The 21,840-nt window shown below is 33.1% G+C and overlaps 1 protein-coding gene across 1 annotated transcript; it reads right to left on the reverse strand.

Moving 5' to 3' along the window:
- Positions 1–2,631: 2,631 nt before the first annotated feature.
- LOC133189700 (receptor-type tyrosine-protein phosphatase mu-like) lies at positions 2,632–5,759 on the reverse strand. Its single transcript, XM_061325097.1, has 6 exons — positions 5,699–5,759; positions 5,248–5,348; positions 5,028–5,144; positions 4,450–4,598; positions 3,174–3,309; positions 2,632–2,724 (listed from the first exon to the last, which is right to left on the reverse strand). Exons 1-6 carry the CDS (start codon positions 5,757–5,759, stop codon positions 2,632–2,634), a joined length of 657 nt encoding a protein of 218 aa, XP_061181081.1.
- Positions 5,760–21,840: the final 16,081 nt, after the last annotated feature.

Here is a 21,840-nt window from a genome sequence, read left to right on the forward strand (position 1 = left end):
AGTTGTGCATATACCATATGCTTGAATAAAGAACGATGTCTTGGTAAGTCTGCATCTTGGACGTCTCCGTTTCAACTTTCAACTTTTCTATCGTCGATCTCCATCATTCATATAGCAATATTATCATATACCATTATCACCTACGTATGGAGTTAATGTCTCCCAGTTGATTCGATACGAAAGAACATACCCTGCGTACGAACAATTTCTAAAAATAGGCAAAGTATTGACAAATAAGTTGATAAAACAAGAATATTAACAGTCTTTTTTAAAGTCAGGATTTCGCCAATTCTATGTTCGATACAATGATTTTGTCAGCAAATACGATCTATCATTAAGTCATATCTTGAGTGACGTTTTTCATACAAATTGTTGGACCATTGCTTTCACACTGAATTGTCTACGGATTTTTTTTCCGTTTGTCGGATCGTGATAATGAGCACACAGCGGGTTTAACAGGTCGACAGGGGATGCTTACTACTTGGCACCTGATCCCACCTCTGATGTTTTAAGAGGTCCGTATTTGCTCTGCTCAGAATAATTTGTTTCAATGAACTTAGGCTTGATACTGTTCGTTATCTTTATATTTCCTTTTAGAGTGATCGTGAATGGGTTTGTTTCATCGAGGAAATTCGGAATAGTATCATCCAATGAAGTAAATGATAAAGTAAAGAAGATAAGTGATAAAATTTACATAGATATAATACAATATCGTAATATCATACGCAAAACATCTAGGGATATTAATGAAATAAAAATCAATTTTATATTTACTTTTCAAAAAAAAAAAGATAAGAGGCCATACTACTTTTGTAACACAATTTTGCCTGATTTTAAAATCCCTGAAAAATTATGTTTTAAAGATGATACTTTCTTTCTTGAATTCGAGCCCTTTTTAAAATTCTCCCATTCGCTATCGGGTAAATGGCGATAATAAAAAGGGGTCAAAATGTCCCTTATACAGATTTGGCTAAGTGGTTTATTTATAAGAGATAAATATTGAATGTATCAGTGGTCAGTAACTACGGATTAAATCATCCAATCTCGAGAATCCTAACCGAGTCATTTCGTATTTGTTGATCACAAGTGCTGCACTGTTTTAAAAATTATAAAAGCAATGAATGGTGAATGCAAATCTATTGTTGATCTATACGATTACAGGGCCTCTAGAGAAAGTATGCATTTTATGTGAAAACAAATACATTCCTGGCTCGAGTTTTGTTTTTTGTTTGTTTGGTTTTTTTTAGTTAATAAATGAGTTTTCCCATCCTTGAAAAAGACAGTATATGCTTTCCAAAATATTTTTTAATATATATTGGTTAAAAAAATCAAATTAGGTTGAGTTCTATCATCATGGCTTGCCTTGCGTCTAAATTCTTTTTCTTGTCATCTTTTAAAAATAATTTATCACACGTCTCTCAAAGGTTCTGATACCATCCCCTAAGACAATAAGTTAAACAAAACATTTCTTGTATAAAACCTTGGTTTAGATACTACCTCTATAAGCCTAGAACATGCAAAATGATGTACTTAAAACTTGTAATCAAATCGTGAGATAGATGTCAAATGCAACATCATTGCAATATTTATTCACAAATGGAATACATGTACATGTTTGGCTGTCTGTTTGCTTGTTTGTTTTTTCCCATACGAGACGTCACAAAAACTGGTGAAAATTCTTCAGCGTACCAAAGCTTACCGGGACACGGGACCGCGGTTTAAAGTCCCCTGACTTTCAGTCTTATGCCAAGCTCCTGACAAAGGAACAATCACTACCTATATTAAGAGTCTTAGATTTGACGCACCACCGGGAACAAGAATCAAACTCGAGCCTCCCGACCACAAAGCTAGCGCGATACCACTAGCCTACCGGGACTGATTAATTATTTTAAAGCCAGAAATTACCTATAAACTGTATTGAATATTGCGTCAAGAAAATAATGGACTGATATATTCACAATTCTAATATAATCCCTATACAATTTTAGTCCTGTATAACTCAACATCTTTATAGTACAGACCGTTTCCAGAGGCCAGGGTTCGATTCTCAATCGCCGCGAAACTTCAAACCAAAGACGTTAACATAGGTAGTGACTTTTCCTTCCCCAAGTGCCTGCCACTAGAAGTGAAAGTCATGGGCCTTTGGATAATGCATTAAAAACTAAGGTCCTGTGTCGCTGTAGGCGTTGGCTCGATAAAAACTACTCTCACTACATTTAAAGCCATTCACCAGTATACCACTATGTGTTGTCGTTTCTAAATGAGTGAAAAATTCTCGAGTAGGACATTATGCACAATCAGTCAATCAAAAGGTATAGATCTGTGTTTAACAAATTAACCGGTACAATCAAAACTGCAATTTATTTCAGTTACAGAAAGGAATCTGATGTTTATCTTTTTAAGGTCTCAATATTTTTTACGCTGTGTAAGAAACATTTTAAAGATTTGCACCATACATTATAACACGATCATTGAGCATAGCTTGCATATAAATTAGATGAATAGAAAAGCAAACAACCCTTCGAATTCGAATTTAATTGCCAAATAAAAGGAAAAAAAAGAAATGATATCAATTCGATCGGAGAGCGGCACTTGCAGAACGTATGTCCTTGTCAAAGAAGTGACAAGGTTTCAGATTTCATCAGCAAGTTGACACAATGACATTCTTCTTCTTATATTGCTCAATCCCTGTGCAAGAGCGTCATAGAGAAAGATATACTGCTCCTGTGATACAAAAGTAAAGATCATAAGCAAAATTTAATTTGATTTACTATTTTAATTTTTACTAGCAAATTAAAAGGCACAATCAGCTTTGAAACATATCTGAGATTGTATGGAGCTATCTGAGTTTAGAGACAAAGATAATATCTACACTTTTGCTTTGTAGACCCAATCCAATAATAAAAAATCCAATATACCTGGTATTAGGAGCATTGAATCTTAATTGAGGTTTTATCGAATGCACCCTTTGCCCTATGGGTTTGGACACACAAATGATGAATCTCTATAATTGACCCTTCTTCTAATAAATCAATGCAATAAATCAGGTGTAAATCTTACCATTGTTTGTACGGACTGTGCCTTTTGTGCGTTTGAAGACACAATTAATGATACTCACACTCTGTGAATCACTCTTCCAAAATATAATCCAAATAATCAGTTGTGAATCTTACCTTAGTTTGTACAGAATGTGCCCTTTGCTGTCTGAGTTTGGAGACACAGTTGATGATATCCACACTCTCCATTGTAGATCCTTCCTCCAACAAATAATCCAGAGCAATAAAGGTCCCCGTTCTCCCTATACCCGCGCTGTAAGGTAAACATTATCATCCATGTATAGTTCAATCCCAGTGAACTTCGAATAAAGGACACTACAGAATCGACCACATCTATTTCATATTTTGTTTGAATGACTACAATAAAATGACCATCTTACAACTAACTGGTCAAGGTAGCCTAATGGTAGGGCGCTCGCTTCGTGATCGGGAGGCCCAGGTTCGATTCTCGTTCTCAAACCTAAGACGTAAACATAGGTAGTGACTGTTCCTTCGCCAAGCGCCCGGCACTAGAAGTGAAATTAACGGATCTTTCGGATGAGACATTAAAAATCAAGGTCCCGTGTCACGGTAGGGGTTGGCACGATAAAGAACCTTCACTGCTCAATGACCCCAAGTGCCGAATATTTGTCTAAATTTGAAGCCCTTAACCGGCATACGGTGACGTCTCTATGAGTGTAAAATTCTAGAATTGGACGTTAAACAACAATTAATCAATCAATCAATCATTTTTATAACTAAACTATATAACTAATATAACGGGATTACACTTTTCCATCGTCAACTTCTCCTTTTAATGAAACAATTTTCTACTGTCATATAGTGTTAATATTTACCAGCTGATTCCTGTATGCAATTGCATTTTTGAATACAATCAATTATTGAAGCGAGGCAGGCCACTGACAAAAAATGTTAATGTAACAGGTTTTTTTTTCAAAATTTTAATTTAACATTTAGTAAACTCTTTGGTCGTAATAATGATGTTTTTGCAAATACAACCTATTCTTGTGTCGTACTTTGACATTTATCTTGTCAATTATGATGCCTTTGCAATTATATCAGGGGATTCTACTCGTTCTAGGAATCTGTTCCCTCTTTTGGTGTTTCTGAGGTCTTTGTTCTTTCTCTCTATTAACGATTTGTATTGCTGACAAGATTTATGAGATTGATCACTGTTTTTATCTTCATTTTATTCATAAAAGAGAACATCGCTTGCCTAAAATATCAATTTTAGAAAAATCAATTTTTATCATTAGATTTTCTGTCCCAATTCATTCTCTCGTTATCTCCGAAAGTACAGAAAATATATGCCAAAAAACCTTCGAGGGTTCTTGTATTTTCGCGTTATTCTTCGTTTTCTCAAAGAAACGTAACGTTTAGTGTTTTTCTTTACCTGCAGTGGACTATGATTGGACCATCAGAGTTAGGTCTGCCTTTTTTCACAAGGTTTCGAAAACAGAGAAGAGCATTTACATTTGACGGGACTTCACAATCAGGCCAACCAGTGAAGTGAAACTGGATCACTTTCCTCCTTTCGTCTTTCTTTAGACAAATATACATAAAAGAGCTTAAAAACCCTGAATATCATGTTCAGCATAATTAATTACTAAAAATACGTACTTCTTCAGTATTTTGTATATTTTACTGATAGTGATGACGTATAATGACAATTAGATCTCTTTAAGTGTGATGTGACCTGTCGACAGGGGATTCTTACTCTTCTGGCACCTGATCCCACCTCTGATGTTTTAAGAGTTCCATGTAACGTTTCATTGAAAAATACTTGTAGTAATGGGAACGTTCACGTATATGTAGACGTACAAAGAATGTCACAAGAAGTAATATAATAAATAGATTCACTAGACATGTTAGCAAACAGTCAAGATACATTGCCTGTTAAATTTTTTCGGTCAAAGAGATTCAGTAATTTTTGAAATTCACTTTTTTCACTATATGTCTTTTGTTTACTACCTGTTGCACAATGAAGTATCTTATTATATACATTTCATTGATATCCTCTGATTCCAGCTGTATTCTGAAGTTACAGATCTCTACCACATCATCTGGCCAATACTTAAGACATTTCATCTTCAAAACAAGATAGGTTCTTCAGAACATTTGAATTGATTGTTAGAATTATTGGTTACAGGATCTATAGAATGCTCTTAATGACTTCAGTGATTTATCTTACCTTGTCTCCTTCAAATAAATTTGTCAGCATCACGATTCTTGTACAATTTTCTTGCCAAACCATTCTCCAGAAATCTACCAGGGTTAATGATGTAAAGGGTCCTACAAAACGAATTTACAGCCGAAATATGGCTGAAATATTGCCGACTCGGCATTAAACAATATACAATCAATGATCAATCAAAACGAATTTAAAGAGGTCATGAGATGCGGATGCGAGATGTTCAAAACAAGAGACCAAGGATCCATTATGCTTGCCCAAGTTATTGTTTGCATGTTAGTATAATTAATTTGTATTCTTTCTCTTCTAGAGAAGTAGTATTCAAAGATAATTTTCTATATATTCCTTTGTCAAACTTCCCTTTATTGCGATCCCCAGCTAACCCTGGGACCATGTTTGAACAAAATTGAATCTACACTACAAGAGGATTTGGCATATAAATATGACTAACTGGCTTTGTTGGTCTTGAAGAATTTAAAAATGCTTTCCTTTATATTCCTATTAGACAGCATATTGTGGCCTTCATCCAGCCCTGGAAGGCATGGTTTGAAAAAAAAATGAATTTGCAGTTTTATGGGGATACCGGCACATCACTATTACTAAATATTGCCCTTCCGATTTTTAAAGAAGATTTTTAAATAATTTAAATATTCTAATATAAATATATTACTCTTTTTTGTAGCCTGCCTCCAGGAGTATCATACGATCGAAATGAATATTCATTTCAAAGAGATGTTTGTATATTTATTTGAATTTTTGTATAACTCTTGTTGAAAGGAATTTAAAAGATTTTGCTAAATTTTCTTATGTCAAACTGAAATTCCCTATTGCCACCCTATCCTTGCCAAGATATTTATTGAATAAAGTTGAAATTCTACAACGCATAAAAAAGTGTTTGAAATATTTTCACACTGTTTACCATATGAAACTTTGATCCCATGTTGTGAACCTGCTCTAGTCCTATTGGTCTTATTAACTAATATCTACAGCACTTGACTATGCTTACCTGTCACATCACTTCAGATGATTTTTAAGTATTTTATTTAAAACATTCCCAGATGAACATATCTTGAGACCCCACTCTTTACCAGGGGGTAAGATTTGAGCAAAATTCCATTAAGCACGAAATAGCATATGCTCCAATGTATAGATAATCTCATAACTCCCGCCATCCCCACCCCCTTTTAAAAAAGAAAAATGTTTTGAAATACATTTCAGAATATTAGAAGCATTTATCATCTCAACATTGCTTTTATTGACAAATATAAATATGGACATATGTCTCTGTTCTTTTCATTCCATGCGGTGTGTTACACTAGTCTTCTAATAATAATACACTAAAGTCACAACTTATAATTCATTTTCAATACTCTTCCTATCAATATTCAATCATTATATGCATTCATGAAAATAATGCTGAACTAGTTGCTTATCTAGTTTGCAATACAATTCTTTTGTTACATTCAAATTCTTTATTTTTGTGTACCTTGTGCTGCAATGTAGGAACGTTTTCCTTGATTGTCCTATAATAAATGAATTTTTTTTAATTTAATATTGAGTGGAAATGCTCTTAGGAAATAGCCTGGAAAGTATTGGTTAATCTGATAAAAAGTGACCAGCGACTAATTACTCCTTCCTGAGAATACTTAAATGTTTGGAAAAAAATCCGGTTTAAAGATTAAGACTTGAAATTTTATAGGCACATGTTTGCAAACCTCAATATAGCAGGCATTGATGTAGTCGTTCCTTCCTGATATGCCACATGTATCAAGTACGACTCTACAAAAATCATCTAAAATCAAAGCAAAATGAATTAATATTAAAAAATATTTCCGCATTAATGAAATCGAGAATATGTGTTATTTTCCTCGTGATAAACATCAATCTGTAGAACATTTTTTTTCTAATAGTCCTTTTATATTGATATGTTACAAATTTAAAAGATCATATTAATCTTTCCTTCTCAAAAAATGAAGAACTTTACATAGACATTCTTAACTGAATTCAAAATTTATTTTGGGCGGAAAGGAGGCATAAGAAAATATTACTTTATACTTTTTTCCCCAAATTTAATTATTGAATCTAGTCACATTTTTAAACTGACTGTAATTTCATAAAAATTTGCATACTTTTTACTAATCCTGGAGTCAAAGAACGAATCAATGTATCCTAATGTATGTACCATTACCTTAACTTTCGTTTAAAAAAAGAAGGATAGTCAAAGATCTATACAGACAAAAACATGTGCCTTCTTCATTTGCATATTTAATTAAAATTTTGAAAAGTTTTAATTAAACAGGATTTTAAAACAAAACTCTTTTTTTCATAGAAAATAATGAAGATTACAAACAGTAGTCAAGCTCAAAAGTCCATTGGAACAATACAAATTGGGGCAGATCAAATATAGACTTCTAAAAACATCAGAGGTGGGATCAGTTGCTATGGAGACTAAGCATCCACTGTCGACTGGTCACACCCGCCATGTGCTCCTTGCCATGATCATGATCGAAAAAAATCCGTAGGCAATTCAGTTTGCAAATAAATGCCCAACAAGTTGTATGAAAAACGCCAATCAACATTTGACTAACTAACGATAGATTGTATTCGTTTACAAGGTTATTATCGACCATGGAACGACTTTAAATGGTACTGTTGATATCCTTGTATCACCAACATATTTGTCATTTATTTTTTATTTTGTTTATTTTTCGAATGATTGTCATCATATTCTTTTGCTACAATCAAGAATGCTGTAAAGAAATTATTTTTTCACTCAAAGTTCGAATTTCAGTGAAAGCATATCAAAGCAGTTTAATGGTAAGAACTTACTTAATAAGGACAGAGAACAGTTTAATCGGATACTTACAAGGGTACACATATCTGTATCGATTCTTACAAATGTTCTCCTTCTTCAAAGCCTCTGTGCAGAGGTCCAGGAGCCCAGTCGGTAAATTCTGAAACATGTACAGAAATGCTTTATCTACACTCATTGTGCCATAAGTAATCACAAAAAATTACAAACGCTCGGTTTAACATAAACTTTACAATTTTTGCAAACTATTTTTCTTAAATATATTTTATTTAGATTTACCCCTCTGTATATTAGTTTGGCAAACTTAAGAAAGATATATGTCGTTCTTAAAAAGACTATCATACCGCGAATTCGTCTTCCTCAAACGTGCTGTTCTCGCGTCTGATACGATGATTATTGATAAATGTGTCCAATGATAATCTATGACTTGTGGTGTTCGAGTACTCAACATCTCTCTGTTTCTCGTCTATGAAGACATTTACATATGCGATTTCCTCCAAAAATATAGAGTTTGCCTCGTCGCCAATAATGTTTTGAGATACAGAGAAGACATGCGTTTGCTCTTCAATTGCTCCTATCACTTCCGGTTGATTATAGCTGATGCATTTGCTGGTATCTGTAATATCTAATCTAAGCAAAGTATCAAATAATTATTTTCAATATAAGCGTTCAATTGAGCATTATTTTAAAAAAGAATAAATATAAATTTTGGATTAATTGTGAGACTAAATTCTAGGTTTATAAGAAAGTTTTTTTTTTATCATTTAATAAGTACGTATTATAAGATGCGTGTATATGAGAATTTAAGTTTTTCATCGCGCCCTTTAGATACACTAAGACGTATAATCATTTAACACATTAAATAATGGCAAATGTAACAGTAGATTTTTTCAGTCAAAAAGGGTTATTGATCTTAGAGAAAGATATTCGGCCCTCATATACATGAACATCATAAATTGATAAATCTATATTTTAAGTTACTGCTTTAAATTAAAATATGCACATACTAACATAAAATTTATTAAGCAAGTATAAGTAGTATGTTTTTGATAATGCAAGGATTACAACGTCTCAAATATTTAAAATGATAAGATACCTTTTAATTGCAAAAAAGAAACCTAGTAAACACAAAACAACCACTCCAAAGATCACTGCAGTAAGATCGGTCGTAGAAGATCCGTCATCTGAATTCGAAAACAATCTTCTTTTGCATGATTTTGTGAATTACGAGGTCGTTCAATAAATAATGCAAGAAGGTCGTTCAATAAATAATGCAAGAAAAAAGAAAAATAGGAAAAGCACGATTCTTAATATTTTCAATCCCTTAAAACATTCCCTGTTAACATTTACAAATATCTAAAGTTTTTGTAACCATGACCAGAAAACCCCAGCATACTCATTTTTAGGGATGAATAGCACTACCATTTAAAATTGTAAATTCTTCCTTTGATTGCTTTCTTGAGTTTTTGGAAGAAAAATATCTCACAATGGCTGAGATCTAGGGAATATGGAGAATGTTTTGTAAAAGTTTTGTAAACTTTCCTTTCTCCAAAATTTTATTTCTCTGTGCTTATTTGCAGCAGCGTTGTCAGGTATAGAAAAAATACTCTAGGGACCGGATTTAGACTAGCTTTGCAGGAAATCTGCTTAATTTTCCTGAGTGAAATTTTAACATAAAAGTTACCATTGATAGTCCTCCCATTGACTGTATGTACATATTTTACTGGACCTCTTGAATAAAAAGAAAATTGAAAAAAAAAGTATTTGTAGCCTTTGCTTCTGTTTGCAATAATAGGACGACAGCTTTCTCTTTCATTCCACATTTTATTCTTAATCTTCCTTTTCAGCTATAAAAAGTACATCCATGTTTCCTCATCCATCCCTCAAGTTCATCAAATCTTTTTTTGTAAAAATTTTTATTTTCAAATGGACCATTGGCACATTTAACATATGTTTTTCTTGGGCAGCTGTAAGGAAATAAGGCATTCATCTGATAGAATTATTGTTAGATTCATTTCATTTGTCAGAACTCTATAAATTGTTGTGACGATGACATGTTTCTTGTCTTAGCAATGTCTATCAATGTAAATCTGGCAATTTTTACAATTTTTAAATATCATTTTGCTCAAAGCATCGATATTTTTGATGCTCCTACAGATTTCGATCGACCAATATTACTGCAATCTTCTAAATGTACTCTTTTTACTTTTGAATTTACGAATCCACCTGAAAACTATACAGCTTAAAAGACTAGTCTTTCCACATATCAAAATCATATCTTTAATACGGGTTTTTCAGCTAGTTATGTAATGAAGCACAGTTTTCAAATACAATGTACGCCATCCTTTTCATCTTCTTGGCAGAGATCATTGAGATCATTTTTTAACACAGTTTTTAGCTCAGTGTAGTGACCATGCTAACTTTAAAAATGATTTCTTTAGCGACAACAATAGGAAAAAGCATGGGGTTTTCTGTGATTAGGAGTTCTTTGATAGAACTGTTCAACTGTTCAATATAAAATTAATTACTTCTACATTTTTTATGATAATCTATGTTGCATTACTTATTGAAAGACCCTCGTATACCAGAAACACAGCCTGAAATAGTAATGGATAGCTATAGCTTTAATGTCAACTCATCAGCAGAATAAATGTCTCAACCAATAAGGTTTGAGCGAATGTTTAATGTCTATTTTTGTATGCCTGCTTGTCCGTTTGTCTATATCGCAAAGTAACTTGAACAAATTACAGTAACTCTGTGATAAAAAAAAAACATTGGAGAAGTAATAAAAAGACACAAAACACTTAATTTAAAAACATGTTGCCGTTTTCCTCAACTAACTGCAGGATATAAGTTTAAGGTGTCTTCTTTTTTGTGAATTGTAAAAAAAAAACATTTTCAATTAAAAAAAAAACGCCATATCTGAAATTTTCTGTGTCGGGAAAACCTAATCAGACACATGTAATACATGTGCTTTATGTGCATTGCTTACCAAATAAAGTATTACTAATCTTATTTACTAAATTTTAATTAAAGCCATTTCGCCATTTCTTTAACGAAATTTTCCTCTTTGAATGTGTAATGCCTACATACTTCTATCTGAATCATTTGGAATTTTAATCTGGTCATCACCATTTCTTGTTGATTCATACATGTTTATAAATTTTTCTGCTTCAGTTGTTCTGGACATCTCGACATCATTTTCTGCATCAGACTCGGAACAGTTTTTAGCACAAAGATTATCACATGTTTGTATGCATTTAGAAGTAAAATTTGATGAACAAATCCTACTGGTAGAATCCCGAGTTGTGCATCGAGCACATGTACACTTCTTACATAAGATATCGGGAATTACAGCAAAACAATCTGAAAAAGAAAAGATTCTTTATTGCTAATATCAAGTTTATTCTTTCATGCATTTCTATTTTGAAACCCGAGTTTTTAATGGAGTCAGTTGAGGCATAGGTAATAGGCATAGGCCTCTTCGTTATTATAAGAATAATTCGTAAAATTATAATGCTGCGCATCTCATCAAAAACAATTAAATACTTGTTTTTATCTCATACATGTAATGGATACTACCAATGAGATAAACCTATGCTTTATCCACGGGTATGCTTTATCAATAGCACTTCCGGTTTTGACACAATCCCTCGCTTCAAATTTATCGAAACTTTTATTTGTAAATGTTCTTGCATTATCTTTTGAATACTAATGAGCAAAATTTTCGTTCAAAACAAGAAAAGACTCGTTTTACCACATATGTCTTTTTTAACTTGCTATTGCGATAACAGATGTTACCACCCCCCTCCCCCCCCCCCCCCAAATAATTCTCATAGGAAACGTTAGCCTAGCAGTGAAGTTGGCTGTGCAAATTTCATTTGACCATGCAGGAAACTCTCGCCACTTTCAACAATGCTTTCTTACATTATACTATCTTATAATACTATATAACTTAAAACCATGGCTCAACAAGTAGCCTAGCACTGTCACCGTACACAGAATGATTTCAAAGTAAAATTCATGACCCCTCGGTCCTTACAACTTTCAGTCAAAAGTCAGTATTAAAAATAACTCTCCTAAAGATTGTCACATATGTTTTAAAAGACGCAGATATCAAAGATTTCATATTTTGTATATGATCTACTTTCTTTCGGCACAGTGCGACGTCATCAAATTATGCGTTATCGATTTGGATAGAAATCATTCATAGTTTTACAGTTGTTATCTCAAAGTTTTGTTAAAACGAAAATCGTATGAGATAGATAGAACATTTATAATTGTGTGATTTGATATTTTCTATACCCAACTCTGCAAGCCTCGCGAATATACATCATTTCAACTCGTTATCAAATCACACAATATAGATACCCTCTATGTATATAAAGGTTACGTAGATTTAATGCTCTCTAGATTTTTTTTTTTTTTTTTTTTTTTTTTTTTTTTTTTTTTTGACGTGTTTAAAAACAAATAGGAATTTACAGAATCACATAATGCATTAGTAGTACAGAAAGAAAAAAACATATAAAAGAAATCTGTTTAAGGGTTTATTTCGAGACATGATCATAAATCGGAGTGTCGGAAGACTTGCAAAATGCCGATAAAAATTTTTTATGGCGGTGTCTAGCTTTCCTTAGCGTGCAAATTTAAAAAAATCAAATTAACTTGAAATCACAATTACAGTAAAACTTTATTATAAGGAAGTCAATAGGAGATTGTTGCTTCTTTAAAATCAAGATTCTTTTCTACAGGGAGCTTACGGGTACCGTAAACAATTTATTATAACCAAGATTTCGTTATGAACGACTTCTTTGTAACCAAGTTTCACTGTAGTTTTTTCGTGAATTCATGGGTCACATATAAATTGGAGATCTTAAAAACCCGCAAATTATGAAGTACACATACAATGTAAAAAAATGTCTGAAGATATATAACAAACAAATAACACTGTATTTAAAGCAACAAAATATACAGTAGAGTCAAAAATATGTTGAATTTCAGTGTCGTGTAACAGTTTATCTATTATTATTAACATGACATTAGAGCAATCACAAAGCATACTTATCAGGCTGACTTCATATAGTCTTAATTTTCCCGAGTCTGAACGATAGACCACAAATGATGTCCCTTCTGTTTGATTCTGGCAGCACCGTGAGACGGATTCCTTATCGCCTTTTACTGAAAACTCGTCACAAAAACGTTCCACGCTTGCATCACTTGAAGCAATTTTAATTTTAAATTCCCCTAAATGTAGAAATTACTGTTTTAAAATTAAAACAAGTCATGAGGTTTTCCAGTTAATGGTACAAATCATAAAAGTCACGTTTAAATTTATGAATATGTATAGTTATATTCTAATAAGTCACTGAAATCAAATCATCAAGTTACATTTTCGATAAGACTAACCCGAGTATTTATAATGTTACATAATTATTTTTTATTTTCTCATCTTATAGATGTATTAATTTTGGGAATTGCTGAACGCTCTTAACAACGGTACATGTGTAATGTTTTTAAAATTCAAATACATGATTATCTTAAATCTCCATAATGTATGTTGAGTGTAAATATCAAAAGCTAAAAATATCGATACTAGTTTCTACAAACCTTGGTTAGAAATAATGGTAAAACATGTTATATTGACTGGATTTGTGAAACTAATTCTCCAAAAGCTATTGACTGCTTTTTTTGTTTGTGTATACGTCATTGAATTGTTGTCAATAGCACGAATCGCCGAGGAGACATCGTTAATCATGTCTTCGTTATCTACAGAAGATTGATTCACAGACTTATATTTCAAGCCCATGAAATCTGAAATTCAAAAAAAGCCTGCTATTTACATTATAAATAAACCATGTAAAAAAAAAAAAAAATAAAGTGCAATTTTTCATAGAAAAAAAGCTTGTGGGTTTGTACACAAACACACGAAGAGAGAGAGAGAGAGAATTTTTCAAGAAAAAATCCTCACCGAATTTTTAATAAACGGAAAAAGATATTTCATTAATAATTTATTTCAATTGATTTTTCCCGGTTAAACCTGCTAAAAACTCTAATTTTTCCGGAAAATATTATGAAATATCCTACATTTTGCCGAGTCCTTTGACATCCCTTCATGTAAAATATCATTTTCTGTTATTCCAGATTTATCCTCTCTATGTCGTGTTGTCATCACACTTTCAGTTGTAAATGTTAAATTGCTAGTAGAAAAGTTCACGTGATGCGTATTGAACGTTACAAAGATGTCTCTATTCTTATCTTTGCATTTTGGACCATGATACCCAGCAACACACTGGTCACATTTCTCAGAACTGCTACACAGAAAACAGTGTCTCATAGAATTATTACAAGCATAGCAATATGGCGATTGAAAAAATCCAGGATTACACTGACTACAGGTTTCTGTTTCTATGTTACAATCTCCTGCACATCTTGAACAAGCTTTACACGTTCCCATATTTTTGTCACATCTGGAACAATTATTTGGACAATGTAGACCACAGTCTTTTCCATATTTAAAAGGAGGGCACGTTAAACACATTCCATTGGCGGCATCACAAGTAGCACAATGACTGCAACGGTCACAAGAAAAGTTATCCGAACAAGCTGTAAAACAAAATTAAAGTTAGAATTCTAAATATAAAGATGCTCATTCATATAAAAGAAAATATTGAAATATAAACCCATGTTACATGTAAGCTGTTGTAAAAATAAAACGCAGCGTAGAGATTTACCAGTACTTAGCATTTTATTTAGCTTAAAAGATGGACATTCGTTGAAAAATCTCAATAGGTAGGTACACAGAACATGACTTCAGAGGTATGACCTTGAAAATGCGTAGCAAAAAGTTAGAAAAATAAGGAAGCTAACGAACAAATACAAGGAAGTCTTAATAATATTGAAATGAAATATTAAGTTATATCAGATGTGGATATGTTTCGTTAAAATGTCGCAGAGAGTTCACTATGATACAAGAAAAGGAATTCCCAAAATAAAGGAAACATATTTAAGAAAAAGGTTAAGATCACTTTACATTCCTCCCCCTTTAGCAAAAGGCATAATACGTATGTTTCCTCAGAAAATTATTTTAAAAATATCTTAAATTTCAATGTCTACTTAAAGTTTTATTGTGAAATCAAAATTTTCCTAGGGGTATAATTTTTATTGTTTGCATAGTATAGAGGGCCATGCGCTCCACGAAATGTTTAACATTTGAAAATAATTTTTTCGCTTCTTCAACTACGAAATAGATATTTTTCTTTAATCACTTAATTAATCCCACGAAAATAGGTGATTTTACAGTTTTTAAATGTAAATCTTACACGGTACCAATTTTAATGCACCAGATGCGCAATTCAACAAATTATATCTCTTCAGTGATGCTCTGGCCGAAACGTTGGAAATTTGAAATACTTAAATAAAAAAATTAAAGAGCTGAAAAAGGGAGTGCCAAAGACTGGAGCCAAAAACGTCGAAGGATCAGAGCTATGCATGAGGGAAAAAATCCTTATTTTTGAAATAAATTTCTAAATTTTTATACCGCAATTAAATAAATATACTTATTTTTAAGACAGTGCCGAAGTATATAGCTACTTGGCTGTAGAGACCCTCGGGGATTAACAGCCCACCAGCAGAGGCCTCCACCAGGGTTCATAATGTAAATCTTATACGGTACCAATTTTGATGCACCAGATGAGCATAAATTTCGAAAATTATGTTTCTTCAGTAAAACGCCGAAATGCATTTTTATGCATTCGGGGGCATATAGTTTTTGCACTGTCCGTCTGTCTGTTTGTGCGCAAAACTTTAAGTTTGCCAATAACTTGATTGTTTGGAGCTATGGTTTTCATATTTCACATGTGTATTCCGTGTGAAAATATTTTTCTTTGGGTACCAACACATTTGGCCTCTTTACCTTGATGTTGAAGATTGGCCCACTTTTTCAAAATTTAACCTTAACAATAACTTTAGAATGATTGGTGCTAGGGCTTTTATACTTCATATATGTATTCCTTGTGACAAAACCTTTCTTTGGGTAGTTTGAACCACCTTTAAAAAAACTTTAATCTTGGTCATAAGTAGTGAATGGTTGAAGCAAGGGCTTTCATACTACAACACTTTCACCTTGACCTTTGAGTTTTTACCTACTTTTGCAAAACTTCAATTTTGGCCATACATGTACCTATTGAACGGTTGGTGCTAGGGCTTTCAAATTTCACAGGTGTATTTCTTACCAATGGATACCAAAATTTGTGATCTTTTGACCGTGGAGTTTATCTTGAGTTTGAGAGACTTTAACCTTCGCCATAGCTATCATACTGGGCCATCAGTGTTTTACAAGCACATCTTGTTTAAAATATTGTAACTTGTATAATTCTTAATATTAAAGTTAAATGTGTATTTGTTTTAATGACATGTAAATACACGATACCCTATATATACGATCAAAGAGATCATCGATCAACATACTTCTTATAATGACTTCATACAGTCGTAGTATACCCATGTCTGTACGCGTGATCACAAAAGCATCTCCTTCAAGTGGTTTCTGGCAGCATCGAACGACGTTCTCGTCTTGTGCATCTATCACCAGAAACTCTTGACAGATCTGTTTTGAATTCTTTGCATTTCTCGAAGATATGGTGATCTGGAACTTTCCTATATTGAAATAAAAAATCTTGAAAGGATAAGATATACAATGATTTATCTTTAACGTACCGTATTATTAGCCGTATAACATAACTTTTGAGTATGCAAAGCTAGAGGATTTTTTTTAATATATTTTATATTGAATCATTACATCACTATTGATTAATGCATTTTGAAATCATTGACATTCTAATCTAATCCACAAACCTTCACTTGAAATAATTGTAAAACATGAAATATTTATCGTGCTTGTAAAATTAATTTTCCAGTAGTTGTTGATTGCTCTTTTCGTCTGTGTAAACGTAGAGATGTCTCTGTCAATAGCAAGAGCTGCAGAAAGTCTGTTGTTGGTGATATTTGAGTCTTTAATGGAGGACTGAATCACGCAGGAATAGTTCAAACACAAGGAGACTGAAATTAGATAATTATTCATAACATAAACCCCTCAAAATGGATGGACTAATTTTTTAATACATCCATCTAAGAAAAATATACATATAAAAGCCATATCTAAATTTCTTAAAATTAAGGGTTTTCAATGCAAAGAGTGAAATCTTCCTTTTTTGTCTAAGAATAACTTTCTGTTTAATAATTATAAGTTAAGATTCAAGTATCCAACCACTCCAGTACCGATATTTTTTCCCCTGTCGACCAGTAACACCCGCCGTATGTTCCTTGTTATGATTGGGTTAACGGGAAAAAATCTTGAACAATTCTTTGTGAAAATTAAGGTATGATAATTTACATGAAAGACCTCTGAAAACAATCAATTTAAAGAAACATTGTGTTCATATGAAAACAAGGTCATTATTTCGACCAAGGAATTTACAAATATTCAAAAACAGATTGTTGATATCCTTGTATTTTCAACTTATTCGTTAATAGCCTGTCCCTTTTTGGGTATATTCAACCAAAACAAAAACAAAAAACAAAAAAAAAAAAAAAAAAAAAAACACTGGGAAAAGAAACTTTGTAAAAGTATCAGACTACAATTATTTTAAATGATGAATTACGAACATCTCTTTTAAGGGATGGATCACAATTTTAACTGATATATTGTGCTTATAAACAATCTTGAAGAAATGGGTGGAAAATTGTTTAATGTACATCTAGATATATATAAATTGCACAAATTGCGCTCCTTTTTAAAAGCAGTCAGGGAGTTACAATGATATAAAATTGACAAAACACCTACCTTTAAAGTTGAAGACTAAAATAAGTAACAATGTCTGCATCTTTATCCAATTATAGCTTCATTTTATTGCATATTGTGCTTTATTCTGCTTTAGATATCGTTTGTTCATCGGTTTGTTTCCGTACTTTAAATCATAAGCACCAAACTCGATTGAAAGTTTTGAATCCATATATAAATATATATATATATATAACGGGGTCAAAAATTCAAGCGAGTTTCGTGCCTGTTCTTTAAATACATACCATTAAAAAAGAATTTAAAAGGAAATTTATTACAATTCCCGAATCACATAGAGATTTGAAAGAGTGGTACAAAAAATTTAATTCAATTTAGTAAATCTGTCATTATATTTTCCCTCACAACGTTCGCCCGAATATAAATTAATTGTACTCTTTATTTTATATTTTTGAATAAATTTTGAAAAGAGTAAAAAAAAATGCATGTATATGGAATGATGCTCGAGATAATGTTTATTACAACACATTTTTATTCAAATTCAACATCCGAATGCATTTCTTTTTACCATTAATAATACACATATACAGTGTATATTTATGTATGCATCTAATTTACTGGTTTCCATTCCTAATCCTACGTTCTATACGAGCGGTAGAGTGATTTTTAAGCACGCACTTGGTATTCATATGACCGCGTCACGTGACATAAAAACTACACAGATCCATTACTCTGTCCACACAGGAAATACCCATAACGAAAATAATAATAGATAGGCATTTTAACAATTTTCATTCTTCATTGGATCTATCATTATTGTCCTGTTTTGTTTTCTAGATCGATAGTACAAAAATCCTTAAAATACTTAAAGCAGATTTTGAAACACGGTTAACAGTTTGAAATTCACAAATCAATAGTTAACTGCATTCTAGAAGTTCTAGAAATACAAATTTAAACATGTGTCCCTGAGTAAGAAAATGTCAGGAAAAGGGTCTGGTGGTCAGATCCAACTACTGTAGTATATTGTGTGAATAAACTCCGGGTTCGTAAAAATCAAAGTGCCCAGGGGTATGAAAATTTCAGGGGGTGGTACTAAAAGTAAAAACTTCTGCTGAAATATGGTGAGGATAATCTCCCTAGTTTCTGAGATCCGCTCCTCAAGTTTCTAACCCTACTGTATTATACTGTGTGAATAGATATCAGTCAAGAGACATCCAAGTCCCCTGCCCCGGGATCTGAAGTAGGGTTATTTTGGTTAATTACCACTAATGTGAAAATATGATGATAGTACCATATCTAGATTCCGAGATCCGCCGTAGACTGACTATAGACAATAATGACCAACTAACAATTAAGCTATATGACAAAGGAGATGACTTCAGCATTTCAATTATCAACTTTGCTTATTTATGTAGTAATATTCCTCTATCACTTGCATGTGGTGTTATCTCTCCAAACTTACTTGATACTCAAGAACATTCTGTGAGTACGATCAATTTTAAAATATTACAGGCTAGCCACAGATAAGTTGTTGTAACAGAGATTTTAGCAACCTCGGGTCATATTTTGTCTGAATATTTTAAACCCATCTTTAGGCCTTTTTTATACTTAATTTGAGTACGGAATATTTCGTCTACCTGATCAATACATAGGGCTTACAGCGGGTATGACCGGTCGGCGGGGGATGTTTACACCTTCTTGTCACCTGATCCCGCCTCTGGAATTTCTATGGGTTCTTGAATCCAAATTCGATTTTTACCCCTTCTAGAATATGTTGCAAAATAGCATAGGCGTTGGAAGCAAATTGAAAGTGGGGGGGGGGGGGGCTAAACCAACGAAAAAAGGTAAGCCCCAATTTTCAATGCGTATATTATCTTTATCTTTGCAAAAAAAAGTGGGGGGCTAAGCCCCCCCCCCCCCGGTTCCGACGCCTATGAACAGTACGTCTGAAGTTTGTCCTTTAAAGCAATTAAATTTTTGAGGAGTAAAGATAGGGTCCTGGTGAAACATTTGCTGGATCCGACAATGTACTTTTATAAGGAATTTTATGAAGTTAAGGAATCCAGAATAGAGAGGGTATATCTAACTCATCTTAGTTGACTGGAATGTTAAATTTTTAAGACTGAAATGTGATTTTGAAAAAAAAAAATTCCTCCATAGAAAGTGAACTGTGCGTATTAGGTAGATTTCAAGATGTAGAATGAAATATGAAGATATCGAACAGTATTCAATCTCGAAAGCCCAAGGAAACGATGCAAATTTGAGGCATGTTTCCCTCGAAGTCAGTTAATAAATGTATATTGTTACAATGTAGAAATCAACTTACAATACGCAATGTAGGCTAACATTCAAATCGATGAACAAACTATAAACCGATCTTATTTCATTTAATTAACTTCCTTTAAGGCTTGTGGGGAGATACATTAGGCATAATTTTGAAAGCGTAAATGGTGTCAATTCTCATTTTGATTGATATCGTTGACCAAGTGGTGCAGTGGCTGCTAGAGAGTTTGCTTTAGAGTCGCAGCGAAAGGAATTAATCCTTGCCTCGTGGTTTGGAATCAACCTTTTGACGTGGAGACCGGTTCTTCAGAGGAGACCATATAAAACGAGGTCCATTGTCGCAGTAGATGCTGGCACAAAAAGATCCATAGGTGCCGAGTACAGGTCTAATCATGCACACCTCCACTGGCAAGTGGTGGTTTCTCAATATGCGTGAAAAATTCTTGAAGGGAGGTTAAACAACCAACCAACCAAACAAACTGTTTGATATCAGTAAATCTATCGCGGGAAAATTTTCAAGCGCTTAAAACTGCGATGCAAGCTCTTATTCATGAGGTTGTTTATGATAGTCAGAATAAATTTTAAACGGGCTTTGCTGAATGGAAAATCCTGGTTTCAGGCATCTAAATCGCCTGCTTTTCTATGAATAGCACAAAAGAAATATATAAACTAAAAAAAGATTCAATGCATAAGAAACTGATATACAAAACAGTCATACCGAGACCCCATTGTATCAAACATAGATATAATAATATTGTGATAGAGATAGAGACTACATGAACAATATGTTATGGCTCCATCCGACAAGGCTTGTAACAATATCGTCTTTGTTTCTAAGGTCATTATTACAACTGTACCGGTATATTAGAAGAACTTGGTATTAATTCTACTTCTTGAAATCTACCAAATACGCACATTAAACTCTCTATGGAGGAATTTCTTCAAAATCACATTTCAGTCTTAAAAAATTTAACATTCCAGTCAACTAAGATGAGTTCGATAAATCCTACCTATTCTGGATTCCTTAACTTCAGGATCAGGTGCCATGGAGGTGTGAGAATCCCCTACCGACCGGTCACACCCGCCGTGTGCTCCTTGTCACGATCGGGAAACAAAAAACCGGAAAATCCGTAGATAGTTCAAAAAATTTGTATGGATAAGTCAGTCAGCATTTGATTCAATGATAGGTTGTAGGTGCTGACAAGGTCATTGTATCGACCTTAAAACTTGCGAAAAGATGACTTCAAACGAGACTGTTAATAACCTTGTTTTGTCAACTTGTTTGTCAATAGCTTGTCTCGTTTTATTAACTGTTCATACATAGAGCATGCGTATCGAATCAACTGAGAGACATAAACCCCATATGCTGGTGATAAAGGTATATTGCTACAAAAGTAAGGGAAGTTGACAATTGAAAAGTTGAAGTGATCACGTTCATCATAAGCTTTGTTGTTTGGTTGCCATTAACGTCTTAAGTGACTTTATATCAAGATTGAACACGCATAAAAGATATAAGAATGGAAGGAAAATACACAAACCTCTATAATCAATTTGAATAGTCCTTGAAAAGGCGCAAATTCGAAACTGGCAAAAGAAGGATTCGAACCACGAGTGCATAAACAAGTACTACGCTGTTAATATTCAGCGGTTATACCATCCTAGCTTTCCTGGCTATGAATTCGAAAATAGACGATGTAATTGT

Source organism: Saccostrea echinata, unplaced genomic scaffold (assembly GCF_033153115.1).
Source record: "Saccostrea echinata isolate AGI-Se365-2 ecotype Australia unplaced genomic scaffold, CSIRO_AGI_Sech_v1 ptg000019l, whole genome shotgun sequence".
NCBI classification, from domain to species: Eukaryota; Metazoa; Mollusca; class Bivalvia; order Ostreida; family Ostreidae; genus Saccostrea; species Saccostrea echinata.

Bases quoted from the DNA above. Each gene is read 5' to 3' on its own strand.
- LOC133189700 (XM_061325097.1), bottom strand. From the start codon at position 5,759: ATGCTGTCTAATAGGAATATAAAGGAAAGCATTTTTAAATTCTTCAAG. The intron at 5,349-5,698 runs GTTAGTCATATT...TTCGTTTTGTAG, and splicing joins CTTCAAGACCAACAAAGCCA to GACCCTTTACATCATTAACC. The intron at 5,145-5,247 runs GTAAGATAAATC...CTTGTTTTGAAG, and splicing joins ATTTATTTGAAGGAGACAAG to ATGAAATGTCTTAAGTATTG.